The following is a 16,945-nucleotide window of genomic DNA, read 5'->3' on the forward strand; positions in this document are numbered from 1 at the left end:
TATCTCCAGCCATGAAAATCGATCACCAGAGTACGCTTACCAGGAAATGATGCTATATATAGAACAGGCCACATAAGTACATATAAAAACTAAAGAACAACAAAAACTGAGAAGAAAATCTCTGACTTACAGTGAACTGGAGAATAAAACCTGTTCAGTTAGTGACAAAAGATAAAACTGCTTCAGATGTCAAAAAATAGTATCATCCCATCTGGTGTAACAAGAGTGAGCCCTGTCACACAGACCGGCCAATATGACGATGTCTTCAGCGTCTTATTGCTCCAGTTTAACATCCTGCACGATGCCACCTGTAACCTACACTGTGCTGTATGACAATAACAGTCGGGGTCCCTGTGTGTTTCAGACTTCCATATAGATTGTATCACCGTGTGATGTGTGATCAGATAATGACAGTGTTAGACTCTCTACGTAGGCCTTTACATACTACAGCTGAAGTTTATTATTCAGTGACAGACTGCAGTGATCCGGTTATATCTTTTTTCTCTATAATTACTCAGCGTCTAGCTCTCTTAAAACTGGCCACTCTATGACCATGCTGCCCTTCCTTGCACATCACGTCCTTACTGCGCCACAAAAAAATAATAACAAGACACTTTTCAACATCCTATAAACAGCATTATACAAAAGTCCAGTCATTTGATTGCTACCAACTGGTGCCATTTGCCAATCATGTGTGGAAGTGATCTTGAGAAAGAATTATTATTATTATAATTAGCAATTCATTGACAAATACAGAGAAAATGACAAAGGTGCCGTCTGTACTGTATGTAACCTAGCTTGAGCTGCAGTGTGTGTAAGAAGCAGGCAGGGGAGAGGAGGTGGAAGAGTCCCACTTCACCGCTCAGGTTCTAAGTGCTGCTCTACAGTGGGCTTACGCAGATCCTACTACACTACAACTGATCGTTTCCAAACTCAGCATCAACTGTCTCAACAGCTGAAATGCAATAAGCTTCCTCTGCTGGCCTCAGAACAGAACGCTCAGCAGGGCAGAATCCATCCTGCAGCTGAACACCTCATTGAGATGCAAGGCGCTGCATTTGGAGCTGTACCCTGTTAAACTCACAAATCCCTACCGATGGAATTTACGCTCCTAAAATTGTGACACGCTCAGTGCTTTTAATGCTAGAACAATTTGGAATAGGCTAAATGCAAAGTACAGTTATGCAAAGTTTGTGTGTCTGGGTGTGTGCGTGTAAAGTGTGTGTGTCACTGTATATGAAAAGACTGAGTGGGCAAAATATTTGTGCATTTTCTGCAACTGAGGCTATGAAATGAACATCACAAATGTTTTTTAAGTCGATGTTGTTGGCTTGTAGTATGAAAGTACGCGTATATTTTTAGCATGATGGCCCCATGAGAAACAGCCTCCTAACCCCGTGTTTTACTACTGAGTTACATAAAATCACTAAAACCTATTAGGAGGCTAGTGGTCACGAGTGTCATGCAGCTGTTGTTTCACATTAAGTATCGAGTGTTTGTGGATTTTCTGTGCATATGGTTTCATGTGTTTTGTATATTTACCGTACGTCTCCTCAGGAATGTGTGTGAGGGGTCCTTGGTAGCTTCAGCGGTGTGCATGTGTGTGGCTGTTGGTGTGCTACATTAACTTTATGTCTCATTTCTCGCTATAGGTATAAGTCCAGGAATCTGCGGAGACCCAGGGATGCCTCCCCATGGTGCCCGTCTGGGAGGGGAAGAATTTAAAACCAAGAGCCTGCTGCGTTTCAGCTGCGAGGCAGGATATAATCTGATTGGCTCAGCCGAGAGGACCTGCCTTCATAACGGCACCTGGAGCGGCACGCAGCCTGTCTGTCAAGGTGGGGAAGCGTGGCAATGACTTTATGTCGCTATGTGAAAATTTGGCTCTCCTGAAAGATGGAGCAGTAGTCAGTCGACGCTTATACTGCAAGCTCAAGCAGCAAACAAATCACCATTATTTCCCATGGCGATATCACAGCATCATCACAGCACTGTAGGCTCTGTAGCACTGAAAATCAAAGCAGCAAATATTTCCTGTATTCAAAATAGGTATTTATATGATGCTATTGTGCGCTTTATTCTATTTATATGTAGCCGGTGTTGACCTTGTCTTATAGGAAAAGACTGCTGCTAACTGCCTGGTTAGAAAAACTCATTTTGATACCAAGTTGTCTCATTTGAGGTTACCTTTGGGCTCCAACCCAGATTCCATGAAGCATTGCTGTAAAAATAAACATGACTGTAAAATGAAGCCATGTAGGTTATGTATAAACCCACAGTGCATTTATGGCATATGGGCTTAATTATTCTGCATTTTATGTGGAAATAAATCAGCTCAGCGTCCAAAGTTAAACAGCCTAATCTCTTCTTTGGAGAATACAGTGGCATAAGGCTACTTGGCATGCTCGTGACAGTAAGTAATTAATCCATTCGCAAACATAGTTTAAAGCACATTACATACATTGTAAACTGTGCATTGCACATTATATATCTTGTGTAAGGGAAGTTTACACATTGCTTATACATGCACTGAAATGGATGAATTCACAAAATGAATTAAAGTTATATCTACAGTATATCAGTAATAAAGTAGTTTCACTTAAATATGAATTGTCATTCTTCTGCTGATTTTTCACTTAATGGCCACAGTCTATCATTCACAGCACACAAAAATAAAACATTTATAGCCATAAGTGCTAATTTACTATCTTTACAAATGCCATTCAAAGAAAAAACTCCAAGTTCACAAAAATAAAAAGGTTGACTTTAACAAGTTTGTTTGTGCAGGCTTATGTGTGTGTGTGTGTGTGTGTGTGTGTGTGTGTGTGTGTGGGTGGGTGGGTGTGTGTTTGTGCATGCTTATATATGTGGCCCAAATACAAAGGATTGAAGTGTGTCTCTCCTAACTGACTGAGCTGGATCTTCCACAGCGCTGTGGTAATAAAGTGCGTCCTGTACAACAGCAGTTTTCAAAGACACTCTTTAAACCCATGGGGGTTTAGGGGAAATTAAAGTGGGTCCCCATAGTGCTGTAGAGACGCTGGAATCCTAAGCTGCTGCCTCTGTTACCTTCCTTATTTCCAACTATGTTTGGTAGGCTGAATAAAACACTGCTGACATTTAACTCCATTGTACTCTGATGCAGATTTTACATCCAGTTAGATAGATGGGCTGTTCGAGCAGTAATTTGAGTGGATAGGGGGAGGAACAGTGAGTCATACAGTTTCAGTGTATCACTCTATGTACTATCAGCAGTATATGCTAAATATAGAATACTGTAAAGCATTGAGGTCACACTGATTTATATGAGAAAAGCCAACAGGACAAATGTCTTAGTTCAATAGTTTTGGCCGCTGATTTATCGAAATAAGTAATTTTAAGAATGTTTCTTTTTAGAAATTGATTTTCAAAATCATGCAGAATGTTAATAGAAACCCATACTGTGATTTTCCTTCACACCAGCAATCAATACTTTCAGATTGTATCTCAGTTTGGCAAAAAAAAAAAAAAAAGAGAAGCAACCCTCTCCCGAAGCTAGAACTCTAAGACACAGGACTCTTAAGTTGAGTCAAGGTTGAGACTGTGTGACAACAACTGACTTTTACTTCAGCTCAGAGGCGTGTGTGTCTGTTTGTGTGCGTGCCAATGTCTGTGTTTGTGTAATGCTAATTATTTATGTCTGTCTACAGTTGTTTTTCATTAAGCTAATAGTGGTTAAAAGCTGATTCAGAAAGGATGAGACATCTATTACTGAGACACAAACACCAAGCAATCCATACACATCCATGCAAAGACACACACACACACACACACACACACACACACACACACACACACACACACCTACACAGACTGTTGCTCACAGCAGGTATACTGATAACACTGACAGACACAAACAGTAAGCTGCTGTAGACACACACACACATGCACGCTGTTTTGCGTGATGTGCTCCAACTACACATTCTTGGACAGAGCTTTTAAGGCCTCTAACTAATGAATCCCATCAATAGGTGTTTGATTGTTAAAGGCTGTCAGCTGTCATGATCTTATTAGTGAGATGTGCTGTGGTTGGTTGCTAATCCTTGTCTATTCTGTTAATGTGCTGTGTTAGCAAACCAAAGATCGATGAATCACTAGTCTAGGCCAGAAGCGTAGTCCTTCAATATCTGCATCCTTGTGTCCTCCCAGACGCAACTGTCTTACAGTTTACCAGATCAGCAGTGGTTCAAAAACAAGGAAAGGCCTCCAGTTCCACTCCCAGGACAGAACCAGCTTTTCTATTGAGCTTATTGAGTCTAGCAGCATTGGCCACCGTCACCCTGCTACACCACAGAGTAGTAGATGATACTCGCCACCACCAAGTGAAGAAACAATTCCAGCCCTTGGCTGTCCAAAAAAAATAAAAATAAAATAAAATACAAAGGGGAAACCCTAGCTTCACTGTGAGAACAACGTATTGTGTAAGCTGAAGTGTTGAGCCTGTTTACGGAGCCGTGAGGATGAGCTCCAGTAAATCTTAATGGGTGCTGCACGTCAAGCACGCATCTCAAATTCTAGATATGTTTTCTCTGTGCTTTCATTGCTGAGACTTTGTTCTCCCCAAGATAACCCAGGAAGGACATTGTCCACAAGTGCTGACTGATAATTAGCTAAGCAAACCTGCTGCATGATCAGTGCTTCATACTGTTAATTGTTTTTTCCCCCAACGTCAGAAGTCTTACCGTGATGATCTTATTTAAAACACTGCTGACACACACATTTGCAGACAGCGTATCTTGGTGTTTAAGAGGCAGAACCAGGCAACAGGAGCCTGTCCTTGGAGCAGTTTAAGGCTCATTGGTTTGCTCAGTGGCACTTTGGCAGTTATAGTGGACGCCATAGATGTATTACTCCTGCCAACCCCGAGCACACATGTGGAATACTGCACATCTGCCTTCCAGTGCTGGGAATCAGTCCAACAACCTTTAGTTATTAATCAGCCTCACTACCTCAAGGACATATTTAGAGTTATTTCCAGCTGACTCTGGTGATAATCTCATTTTTGCAGCCTGCAGCTGATCAGCCTTGAGTGACAGCGAGACAGTATTGCTCACATCGATATTATCACTATGATTAATCACCACTGTTTAATATTTCCTTGCTTGTCAGCTGTATCCTGTGGTAACCCTGGCACCCCAGCACACGGCAGGATTGTCTTCAGCGATGGCATCACCTTCGGCAGTTCGGTAGCGTACGCGTGCTGGGAAGGCTTTAAAACATCAGGCCTGACCACCAGACACTGCACAACAAATGGGACATGGACAGGACAGCCCCCAGACTGCACTGGTAGGATAGGTTCATTGCTTCTACTGTCAGCACTTCTGTTGCTAATATAAGCGGTAACAGCAGGGTTGTAGTCATTATTATGAAAAATTAGCAAACATTGAACTAGCTTCATTAGCTGTAGGGCTACAAGTACTACTGCAAATAGTATCACTGTTGGTGCATGCATGGCAGTATTTTCTAGTAAAGGAGCCAAGAGGAGCATAAATTGTGCATGGACTGCACAACGTGCTGCTGTGCAGGTACACAACTGTGCAAGGGTAAGTTTGTTGTGTCTGAGATTTCAACTCGTGTAGTTTAACAGAGCAAGTCAGAGGTTTGGGGAAAAGGAGAAAAAGAAGGTGGGAGGTAGATGAAATGAAGCAGGGATGTGCATCAGGGAAGTAAAGGAGGGCAGTCTCCGAGAAAGTTGTGTAGGAGGACGAGGTTAAAGGGCAGGCATGGAAAAGCAACAACATCAGACTGTGTTAGAAAGCACAGTGAGTTATAGTTACAGTCAAAAGATTAGATGAGATTGATGTGTCCAAAAATGTGACGGCCCCTGTGTACTATTACACTACTGCAGGACTGCTGGAACAACACGGTCAGACAGATACATACACACTCCACAAACTGTATTCATGACACGTAAATGTTCTCTCACCTCCTTCAGTGATCAGCTGTGGAGACCCTGGACCTGTAGCCAATGGGATCTATCTAGGAAGGGAGTTTACCTACAACCACACAGTGACCTACCGCTGTAACCCCGGTCACCTGATGGAGCCACCTGGAGCTGGATACAGCACACTGCGCTGCACTAAAGATGGAACCTGGAACCAAACCAAGCCCAGCTGTAAAGGTAAGAAGAAGAAGAAGCACACAGGCTAAATAGCTGCCTTCACAGTGATCATGTGATCATCAAGTGAACATCATGTCAGTGCTTTAAAAGTCAGATAAGATTTTTTTTTTTTTTTTTTTTTAACACAAACCCACTTTTCATGAGCATCCCTTCAGTTTGGTTAATTTGATGAATAATAATTAATTGCATTTTTTTGAAATAGTGACAACAAAACAAGGCAGATATAGTAATCAAAAATAAAAGACATACACATTAAAGAACATAAAAACAAAGAAAAGAAAAGAGACAGCAACTCATCATAGTGAGTTTTTCAACATTTAAGACTCTTACTCATTTGGTTATTAAAGAGTTTTGTCCAAAATATCTACAGAGAGACATTTCACAATTTAAAATAAACTTGTCAGAAACACAACACTAAAAGCAAACATCATGCTAATTTTTAAGACTAATTAAGTGACAGTCGTCACTAAATAAACAAAATATGACTCAAAAAATGTTAAAAGCCGAGAAAACTTCTAAATAAAGCATATTAAGATTAAAATAAGTAGTGGTGTGGGCAAGCCTGTATTATGGACATTAAATGTCATTGAACTGAATAAACAAAATGACATTAAACGATGCATGTTGAGAGCTGACATTGACTTCCTATCATTAATCAATAACTGATTATTATACGTTTGTGTGTTTGTCTATGAGATGCAAACTACAGCAAAGCTTTTTCAAGTATATACGCCAAACATTTTGTTAGATTTTACACTGTAATTAAGAAGCATATAGAACAAGAACTGGAAGTGGAAAACGTGTCAAGTCTCATTGTAACTTCTAATAACAAGGTACTGAGCAATGAAGAATAACAATGGTGCTTAATGTTGTGGATCTGTGCAGTTGCAGAAAAAAGATCAACAAAAACAAGGACAGTTTCAGTGAGAACAATACTGTTTGGATGTGAGCTGCCACACTAAAATAACAGATTGTGACTTTAACAGTACATTAGAAAGAGGCCAAGGGAAGATTAACATTGCTCCCTACAATAACCCAGTGTTAAATTAGAGTTTATCCCCCCCCCCCCCTTTTTCACAAACACAAAGGGGAAAATAAAAAAAGAATGCATTAAAGTAAAATGAGTCACAGTTTTACAACAGCTCGTATTTAGAGTTTAGACTGTGATACTGAACAACAGTAAAAGGGAATGTTTCCTGAGATCCTCCCTGCCGCTTCTCCCGAAAATCTCCTGCTGGCTCTTGCAGTTGCAGAAGCTTTGAACTGAGATGAAAAACTTAGAAAGCCGGCAGAGAGGCTACTGAGAGGGAACCGGAGAGAGATGCAGAGAGAAGGAAAACAGAGAAGTAAAAGATACTGCAGGTGATAGAGAATGAGACTGAGGCCGGAAATTGAAAAGAGAAAATTAGAGGGAACGAGGAAGAATGGGAAAGAGAGGGAGAGATAGAAGCAGGAAAATGCTGCAAGTCCTTTATCTCTTTTTGTTTCTCTTGCCTTTGTTCCTGCTCTGTCTTTTCTGCCTTGCCCTCCTTTGCTCCTCACTTTTCTCCTCCTGCTCGTAGGTTCTTCTTCTACTGTTCATGTGTTCCTGTTCGGCTCCCCTGTTTTCATCCCCTCAGTTTTCTCCCACATCAAACAATCCACAAGTCACATTTGATCCTGTTTTGGAACAACGGCTTCTTCACACAGTCACACACATGCACACACAGAAACACATTGAATGAAGGAGTTGTAAACCATGAAAGTGTAGCTTGACAGGCAAAATTAATCAAGTGAGGAAGAGGCTGAGATTGAGCAAGCGAAGCAATGAGGAGGAGGCATAGGGGAAGGAGGACGAAAGAAGGAAGGAGTAAAGGGAGGAGAGAGGGAGAGGAAGAATCAAAGGGATGAAGGTGGAAGTGGAAGAAAATAACAGAAAACAGAGAGAGGAGGCACAAATAGACACAAAGACAGAGTAATGCAGAGATTAAGGGAGAAAGAAAATGGGAGTTGGAAAAAGAGTCAAGTGGGTGAATGAAATGGGAAAAAGGGAGAATGTGATGAGCCATCAGTGAGGCTGCAAGAAGCAAGTGACAGAGCAGCGAGTGAGAGAGAGGAAGCAAGTGATGGGAGAAACAAAGAGAGGCAAATCAATACCTGCCCCCAAACCTGTAAACACACAGTGAGAAAAGGGATTAAGCCCATAAAATGTGTTGGCCGGGTGAATTGCGCCAAGAGAGACATGCCTGAAAGACGATGGGAAGGGAGGGGGAGGCAGTAATGGTGTGAGAAGTGAGACCAAGGGAGCAATGGAAGGAGATAAAAGAGGACAGGGGTTGGAGAAGAAGGACGAGGAAGAAAGGTGCAGGGAGGAAGAGAAGGAGGGCTGGAGGGAGAGATTGAAGAAAAAAGAGGGAAGACAGAAAGGAGGCAGGGGACCAAAGTGTAAGAAAGAGCAGAGTGTGGAGACGTGAGAGGAAAGAAGAAAGGGTCGGGAAAGGGAAAGGAGTCAACAATCGCAGTGACGGAGGGGAGAGCGGAGGTGCGTAAGCAAACAGAGATGAGAGTTTCTCTTCCAGACTCATGTGGAGCCAACCCAGCCTATTGACAACAAAGGAGAGACAAAGAGAAAATAAAAGAGTTCAGAAACCTTCAATTACAGACACAAGTGTTCTTTGGGCATCTGAGACTTGCAGAAATATGGCTGTGGAATATTAACTGCTAACGTCAATAAGAGAGTTTTGTTCTATTTTTAGACAGCCGGAGTTAGATCCCCAACAACAAAGTTGTTTTTAGAAAACATTGATTCAATTATTAATTTGAATCCCCATTAGCTGTTGGCTAGCGACCAGCGATTGTTCCTGGAGCCACACGACAAAAAATAATGAACAGCATGATTTAAGAAATTGGAAAAGTCTTGCGTGCAGGTGTGTAGACTTTTAATGGGACGAACATCAAGCAGAACGCGCCGCAGAGCAGAGAAAAGTGACATGGAGAAATAAAAACCCTTTTTTCAAGTCTGGGATGATGACTTTGGGGAGATGTAAGGCTTCTTCAGGACACTGGTGACACACAAAGCCAGAATTAGTCAAGTGATTAGTTTGCTGCGAGCACCCACGGTTGCTTAGAAACCACGATGTTACCAACAAAAGATGTCTTTTTTGGCAGTTGAAAACATTTTTTTGTTAATGGCACTTTGAGTCTGCATCCAAAAGAATGGTGATAATGCAGCAGAAGAGAAAAAAAAAGAAAAGAAGAAAAACGATTGGCAGAGTGGAGATAAAATCAAGAGCTGGAGGGAGAGGCCAGGAGCAAAGGACATCACAGACGAAGGGAGCAGTTAAACATGGAGAGGAGCGCCTCCGCCCGTATATTTAATATGACTGTTGAAGCAATATTTGTTATATCATTGCATTGTGTCCATAAATTGATCTGTATGTTTTCTCTGTTCATTTCAGTGTGTGCATATTGCTGTCTCTGCCGTATAGACAGCATGGATGTATTGTTTGTGCGTGCTTGTTTGTGTGTGTGTGTGTGTGTGTGTGTGTGTGTGTGTATCTGTCTGTCTGTGTATGCTTGTGTGTGCTCTATATCATCATAGCAGAGTGAATGGAGCATGAAACCATCTGTCTCCTGGTTAGATGAGAATTACACTGACTTTATTAGTTGTTTGAAACCATGCAGATGGTTATCATTATCTTAGGGAGTTAGGCACACGCACACTCATGCACACACGCACACACAGATGTTTATCAGGGTGTTATGAAGTTATATGCACAGATGTCTGTGCTCATGCAACACACTTGCGTGAACACACACGCAGGTGCGTGCGATCTTAACTGCACACAGCGGGTTTCTTAAAACCTTGTGAGGCTGGTGTCACATCATCAACAATATGTTGTCATTTTATCACAGACGCCATTCTCCATGATTTCAAGTGCTTTTTTAATGTCAATTCATCCATTTGATCCGCTGGTCCATTTGAAATCAGCGTTGGTTGGGTACACTAGCATCTATTAAATCAAGTTTCAGAGTGGCTGTAGGTTTGTGTGAATCATTAGCATTAAATAAATAGCAATCCCACATAGGCTCCGGCATGAATATGTACTTCCTAAAATCCCCAATGTAGGACAGCATTTCAAAGGAAGGTTGATGGAAAAGTTGTTTTGTGGATAAGATTGCCAGCATGTAATTTAGCAGACTTGCGGAAAACAATACCACAGTAAACTGGCAGGCACCAGAGTGGAAACAAAATGCCATCACAGACAATACAAAACCCAAAATGTCCTTTCAGAAACTCTCAGCCCATCTGGTGACCGTGGCTTGTCTTTTGGTTAAGCAACTTAAATGTGGTGACCGAGGTCATCTTCTACTCTAAGACAGTAAATACCCAAATGGTGATCACAGCTGACTGCTGCTTGTGCCGTTCTTTCTTTTCACTTGATGTCACATCTCTCATGTGCAACCATCTTGTCAAATACAACTGTGAATCCCTCAAAATAAGCACTTCTTTTACTATACATCAGAGGTTAGACAGCGGGAGCGCAGTGTGTGGCTCATTGTCAGCATTGTGTGGCATTTTGCCTGGTGCATGCTGAATTTGAAGGTATCTCGCTTTGGTGGATGTTATATTGTACTTTTTTTAAGTCCTCAGAGGGTTATTGTTTAAGCTGTTGGTTCTTCCACATCTTAGGGCTACATATTCACCAGGGACAAGTCTCATCTGTTGTTTTATCTTTGTGACTTTGACAGCCTGAGAGCTCATTGTGTTATTTCGTGCTGATTTATTTGTCTCTAAAATTGCAGATGATAGCAAAAGATCAAATGAAGTATAAATATGCCATTATAACAGTATTAGCTATTGCAGACACACCATTTCTTCAACTGTAATCTGCTTTGTGCTGCTCTGCGGTGGAAGAAGGGCTCAGATCTTGTACTTGAAAGTAGCAGTTTAGAAATACAACAGTGTCATAAATATACTGAAAGTACCAAAAGTAAAAGTAATCATGAAGCTGATCTGTCCATTTCAGAACAGTATGCATATTAACTTATAATTATTGATGCATTAATATTTGCACTGTATCACCTTAATGTTCAAGCTAGTAAAGGTTTTTCAACTACTTTATACACTTAAATCCTATCTTATCTTATCTTATCTTATTTTATCTTAATCTGCTGGGTAGGTTGTGAAATTCTCCCCCAGGGATCAATAAAGTTTTATCTTAATCTATGATATTATATCATACATCACACATGGAGTGTGCAGAAAATGGAAATATTCAAATAAAGTACAAGTACCTCAAAGTCATACTGAAGTGCAATACATGAGTAAATCTACTCAGTTACTTACCACCACTGGTAGCTAGAGGTCCACAGCTACAAGAGCAGTTCATCAGTAGAGCCTTCATCTGGTGTACTGCATATGACATGATGTAGAAGCTAAGGCAAGACAGACTCACCTCCAGTCACAGCTCAGCACACACACAGGAAGGACCAGTGCAGGGATTCAAACACAGGTCCCTCCTGCTCGTGAGTCAGCAGTGTAAACCAGCGAACCACCATATTGTCCCCTGAGCTGTGTTGATTCACAGTCTATGATATCGTCAGTACTGCAGGTGATCTTTTACGTGTGTGTGTATGCGTGTGTTTCAGTGATCCAGTGTGGACCTCCTCCCCAAGTGCATCACGGGAAAGTGGAAGGGAGCGACCATTCCTGGGGATCGAGCGTCAGCTACAGTTGTTTCCATGGTTTCCAGTTGTCCACTCCTGCCGTGTTGACCTGTGAGGGGAATGGGACGTGGACTGGAGACGTGCCAAAGTGTCTGCGTAAGCTGGCCACCCTGCTGCTTAGTGACTTCAGATGATGCACGTCACTCATTCCCCTTCATGTTAGCAGTTCACACAAAGTCCTAACTGTATGTGTTGTCTCGTTGAAGCTGTCCTGTGTGGAGATCCTGGCTCTCCTGGAGGAGGATTCAGAGAGGGGAACATCTTTTCTTACCGGTCAGTGTTTCGACGGAGCACACAGACGCGCAGACACTGTTTTTATACGTTCATGTGTGATAGGTGTGTAATAACAACTTTCTGAAAGGCTATCAAGCTTTCTGAAAAAGCTGTGCCTCATTAAAATGACTGGGACAAACTTTTTGATAACTACATGCCAACAGACATTGTCTCACTCAATGTGATTGTCATATTTGCTGTGGTAAACTGAAATTGATGCATAAAAATCCTAATTACTCAGGATTTGCTGCACATGCTTCACAATACATGTGTTTTAATGAAAAGGATGTGAATATGGTGTTGGAAGTTCTGTTTGTTCCATGATGGTTACCAAATGTTGACTCAGTAAGGTGTATCTGAAAATAGATTAGAACTTTTTTCCTCCTTTGTCTGGATGTCAGTTTGACACATTGCAAGGACAAAATAGATTTTGGTTTGTGTGCAACAACAAGAAAACAATGGAGGCTAAAGGTGAAGTTGTTAGACAAAGAGCTGCAGAAACTTCTCGTTCTAACCTGTCCTATAGGCATCAAACCACAGCTGAAATGATCAAGTGGAAGCTCTGAAGCTATGCAGCATTATTGTCCATCACTTCTTTTTTGTGTGTGTGTGTGTTTAATGAAATATTTGTTTCCCTCTGCAGGTCAGAGGTCAGGTTCTACTGCCATACCCCCTACTTGCTGGTAGGCTCTGTCTCCAGAGTGTGTCAGGCTGATGGGCTTTGGAGTGGCCAACAACCAGCCTGTATAGGTAAATAAAGACTCCCACCACAAGAACACACAATAACTTTTGCCTCAAACACACTGTGAGTGTATGTGGCAGTATTTAAAATGTGGTACTCTCTATGATACCGGTGTACTCACAACATGGTGGTGATTATCTTCAGACTTTAGTCAGTAATTACAACAGTTTTTGCCTGCTGCCACCATTATAGCAGACTCAATTTCTCCTAACACAATAGTATGTCTAGAGAGCTGGAGGTTTAATGTTCAGTAGCATGCCCACTATGGATCAATAAATCATCATAATACCTTAAACCTGGTCAGCTCCGGCCTGCACATCAAAGTGTCAATATCTCTGAGGCTGTGAGAGAAAATGGCTCACCTGTTTTTTCTATTTTGTTTCGTAGTCATCTCATGAAACTCACAAATATGTTATTCGCTAAAGGAGGAAAATCAATGCAGAGCTGTTCATACAACTTAGAATGGCACAGTTACGTACAATAAATGTCACAATATGACATTTATTGTATTTAGGCACAATGCATCACAGACAGCTAGCATCTAACAAGAAGAGAGAAAAATTCTCTGTCTTGACTGACGTGATGCGAATTAAGTTATTTTTAAAGCATGAAGCTGTCTTATGCTCACTTTTAAAGGAAATAATGAGTAACATAGCCATCAACACTCTTAACACTGCACAAAACTAGCATACATTTGAGAAAGAATCAGAATTGACAGAGTGTTTACATAAAGTGTTACATATCACACTCTCTCTAAAATTGTGAGGAACAGACATTTTGTTCACTGCAAAGAAAAACATTTCATCAGCAAGTTATGAATAAAATCGTGTGAAATCAGATTATTGGTAAACAAGATTGTGGAGCTTACTCGTGTACACACTTTAGCATTAGTATTCCTGTGCAGGTGGAGTTGAAGATATTATCTAATCAATAAATGAAGTGTGTAGTTTTGATGTCAACATTTGGTTTCTATAAAGATTTTATCTTGGAAAGCAGCCCATCATTTTTTCCAAGTGAAACTTATGTTTCTGCTGTGACTGTTCTGAGAGCATGAAGCTTTGTTTGGAACAAGTTGAGAAATCACAAGAAAAAACGCTGAATTATTGTGTAAAAGCTTAAGTGGAAAGCAGCCCTGCAGCAAATCTGTGGCCATCACAGAAATTTTGTCATGTCCTCCTCCATAAATATCTGTATTATCTGCCAAACAACTATAAAGTGTATCCATGCTCGTACCCTCATGGCCTGACCGGTACTGAATTACCTCTGTGTGCTGCTGGATGATGTTAGCCTTTTTTTTTTCCCTGTATGTTATTTTAAGCACTTGAAGCTCTGGCTGAGGTGGAAAGTAACAAAGGACTTACTCAAGGACTTTACTGTACTTTATTTTGCAGTACTGATGCTTAAGGTTTTGTGCAGTTTTATACCTTTAACAGCCATACTTTAAAGGCAAAAACAGCTGCATGTCTGTCAAAGCTGATGGTACAGTGCACTGCAGCCGAACATGTGTGTGTTAAGAACGTTGATAAGCTTGTGTATGAAATACCAGAATGCTTCTTTTACTTGGAGAATGATTCTGAAAATGTGACAGCATGTAATGCTCAGTGTTTGTGTGTGTGTGTGTGTGTGTGTGTGTGTGTGTGTGTGTGTGTGTGTGTGTGTGTGTGTGTGTGTGTGTGTGTGCATGTGTGTGTGTAGACCCAGCCTTCAACAACTGTCGTGACCCAGGAACTCCAGCCTATGGTATCCCAGTCATGGCTCAGGGCTTTCAGGTGAGAGATATATCAGTTATGTTTTTGCATACTTGCTAACACTAATATATAATCCTTCAAATTACATTAAACGAGGCAAACTTGACAGAGAAGACAAATTCAGAGATACTGACATGCTGACATTTCACTTGCATTTAATTCATTTGAAATGAGTTAAACGGCTGTTAAATTAGATTGAGTTTTGTAGGTTAAGTTTCAGTGCTTAAAATCTCGACTTGTTGAGCTGCCGCTAAAAGGATAAATAGATGAGTATATGTAAAAGTGCATGTAAAAAAATAGCAGCAGCATTCTGCCGCTGTCTATGATCCAAGGATGAACCGAGGCAGGTACAAAAGGAGTAGCAGTAATGTGAGCAGGATGACTAAATGCATGAATAAACTCCATCTGAGATACAATGGGCCTAAGGTTTATTAAGTTCCTCAGTAGGAAAAACAAGAGCCAATCAGACACTTTACATGCAGGTCAAAAGCGGCATCCAGATTTCAAAGGTTAGACTTTACAGATGACAAAGAGAGTCAATATTTTCTTTTGTCTTAGGCACCAGGCTGTCTGAGCACAGATAAGAACCTGTTGATGGAATATACTGGCCGTACAATCCTTAATGGAATTGAAGCAAACATGCAAATCCCTCAATTTGTGGTGGTATAATTGGATATTATCCACATATCATACGTACTTCCCCTGACATCTCGAGAAAGAGAGGAAGGGGATACTGCCCACATTATGCAGGACTAACAGCCACTCAGAGATAAATGATGAAAGCAGATGTTTGTTGTTTTGTGGTGTTTTGTTAGATTTAAAGAATTAGCAGTGAGTAAATACAAGTTTTTAAAATTCTGACAAGACTTTCTTGTTAATTAAATGACGGCTACCACATGCCATGAGTGCAACAGGTCATAAGAAGCTGTGACGCTGTGGTTAACAGCAGATAAAGTGGACTGCTTATTGTGCTTTTACATCATGTAGGTTGGCAGTAAGATTTCCTTCAAGTGCCGCAAGAACTACCACATCCTCGGCTCGACCACTAGAACGTGCCTGGAAAACCTAACCTGGAGTGGGACTCAACCTGAGTGCATAGGTAAGGAATACTGTTATTACTCTGTGTACCAGTATTTGTCCTCATCACGGAGTGTCCCGCCTCCTGGGTTTTTTCATAAACCTGCTGTTCATGAAGTTTATTCATCAATATTATTTATCGGCTCTATTCCACATTTAGCTTCCTTGTATCATTTATTTGTTTGCTTGCATGTTACTGTTTGTCTGTACAACAAGGTGCTCCAAACAAATTGCCCCTAGTGAGATTAATCGAGTTGTTTGTGTTGTATCGTGCTGTGTTCATTCATTTTGTCTGATTTGTGGTTGCTGTTGAGTCTGTTTTGTTGATGTTGATGTTTATGCTGGGTTTTATGCAATACTTATTTAGATTTTATGGAGAGGAACACAATGTCACTGTTAACACTGTGCTTTTTTTCCTCTTCCCCATCACTCAGCCCACTCGTGCAGACAGCCGGAGACCCCCAGTAATGTGGATGTTCGATCTATGGATCTCCCTACCTTGGGATATACGCTGATATACACCTGTCAAGACGGCTTCTATCTGGCCGGGGGATCAGAGCACCGAACCTGCAAAAGTGATGGGAGATGGTCGGGCAAGCCCCCGCTCTGTAAAGGTATTTAGATTCCCTCTTGAAAAAGCACTGCTTGAATAAAATGGACCGAAAATCTAAACTGGGTGTCATAATTCCATATGGTTTTAGATAAATACAGATTATCACCCTGATACTATTGCTAGTGCTCTCTTAAATCAGCCTTAGGTGGACCGTGAATACTGAGGTGATGTTTTTGTGTTTTTTAACCACGTACTTGTGGCCCTATCTAGTCTCAAAGACGAGGAGCTGATGGCTGTGAATTCTGTGATTAATGACAACCAAATAATCAGGTTAATAACCAGACAGGAAAAAAATGCTTTTTGTTTTGGTTCCTTTTTGTCTGCTTGAACCCCAGAACTGACAAATGTCAGTGTAATGGTCAATTAGATTAGAATTTTCTACATTATCATTCTATCATACTTTCTTAGTCCTGTCACACATTACTGTAAATCTGTCTCTACAAAATATACTGTCAGTAAGCTTAATGAGCAAAGCTAAACTTACTGCTCTTTCATGTTTCAGTTGGAGTGAAAGTCAATCCCAAAGGCAGAGGAGAGTCAGACGTCCAGAAGAACAAGATTCGAGGTATGCAGAATAAACATATGCATACAGTACATTGTAGTACATAAACCACAGGTGTACT

The 16,945-nt window shown here is 41.0% G+C and overlaps 1 protein-coding gene across 3 annotated transcripts in view; it reads left to right on the forward strand.

Moving 5' to 3' along the window:
- LOC143318293 (CUB and sushi domain-containing protein 1) overlaps nucleotides 1-16,945 on the forward strand; it is a 375,208-nt gene that overhangs the window by 342,277 nt on the left and 15,986 nt on the right. For all 3 annotated transcript variants that reach the window (XM_076726460.1, XM_076726469.1, XM_076726479.1), the window contains 10 exons: nucleotides 1,653-1,838; nucleotides 5,149-5,325; nucleotides 5,975-6,160; nucleotides 11,792-11,965; nucleotides 12,076-12,142; nucleotides 12,786-12,892; nucleotides 14,580-14,653; nucleotides 15,620-15,731; nucleotides 16,144-16,323; nucleotides 16,825-16,887. In XM_076726460.1, coding sequence (XP_076582575.1) covers nucleotides 1,653-1,838; nucleotides 5,149-5,325; nucleotides 5,975-6,160; nucleotides 11,792-11,965; nucleotides 12,076-12,142; nucleotides 12,786-12,892; nucleotides 14,580-14,653; nucleotides 15,620-15,731; nucleotides 16,144-16,323; nucleotides 16,825-16,887 — 1,326 coding nt within the window. The remainder of the gene's footprint in view (nucleotides 1-1,652; nucleotides 1,839-5,148; nucleotides 5,326-5,974; nucleotides 6,161-11,791; nucleotides 11,966-12,075; nucleotides 12,143-12,785; nucleotides 12,893-14,579; nucleotides 14,654-15,619; nucleotides 15,732-16,143; nucleotides 16,324-16,824; nucleotides 16,888-16,945) is intronic.

The sequence above is a fragment of the Chaetodon auriga genome, chromosome 1, assembly GCF_051107435.1.
Source record: "Chaetodon auriga isolate fChaAug3 chromosome 1, fChaAug3.hap1, whole genome shotgun sequence".
In the NCBI taxonomy this organism is placed as follows: domain Eukaryota; kingdom Metazoa; phylum Chordata; class Actinopteri; order Chaetodontiformes; family Chaetodontidae; genus Chaetodon; species Chaetodon auriga.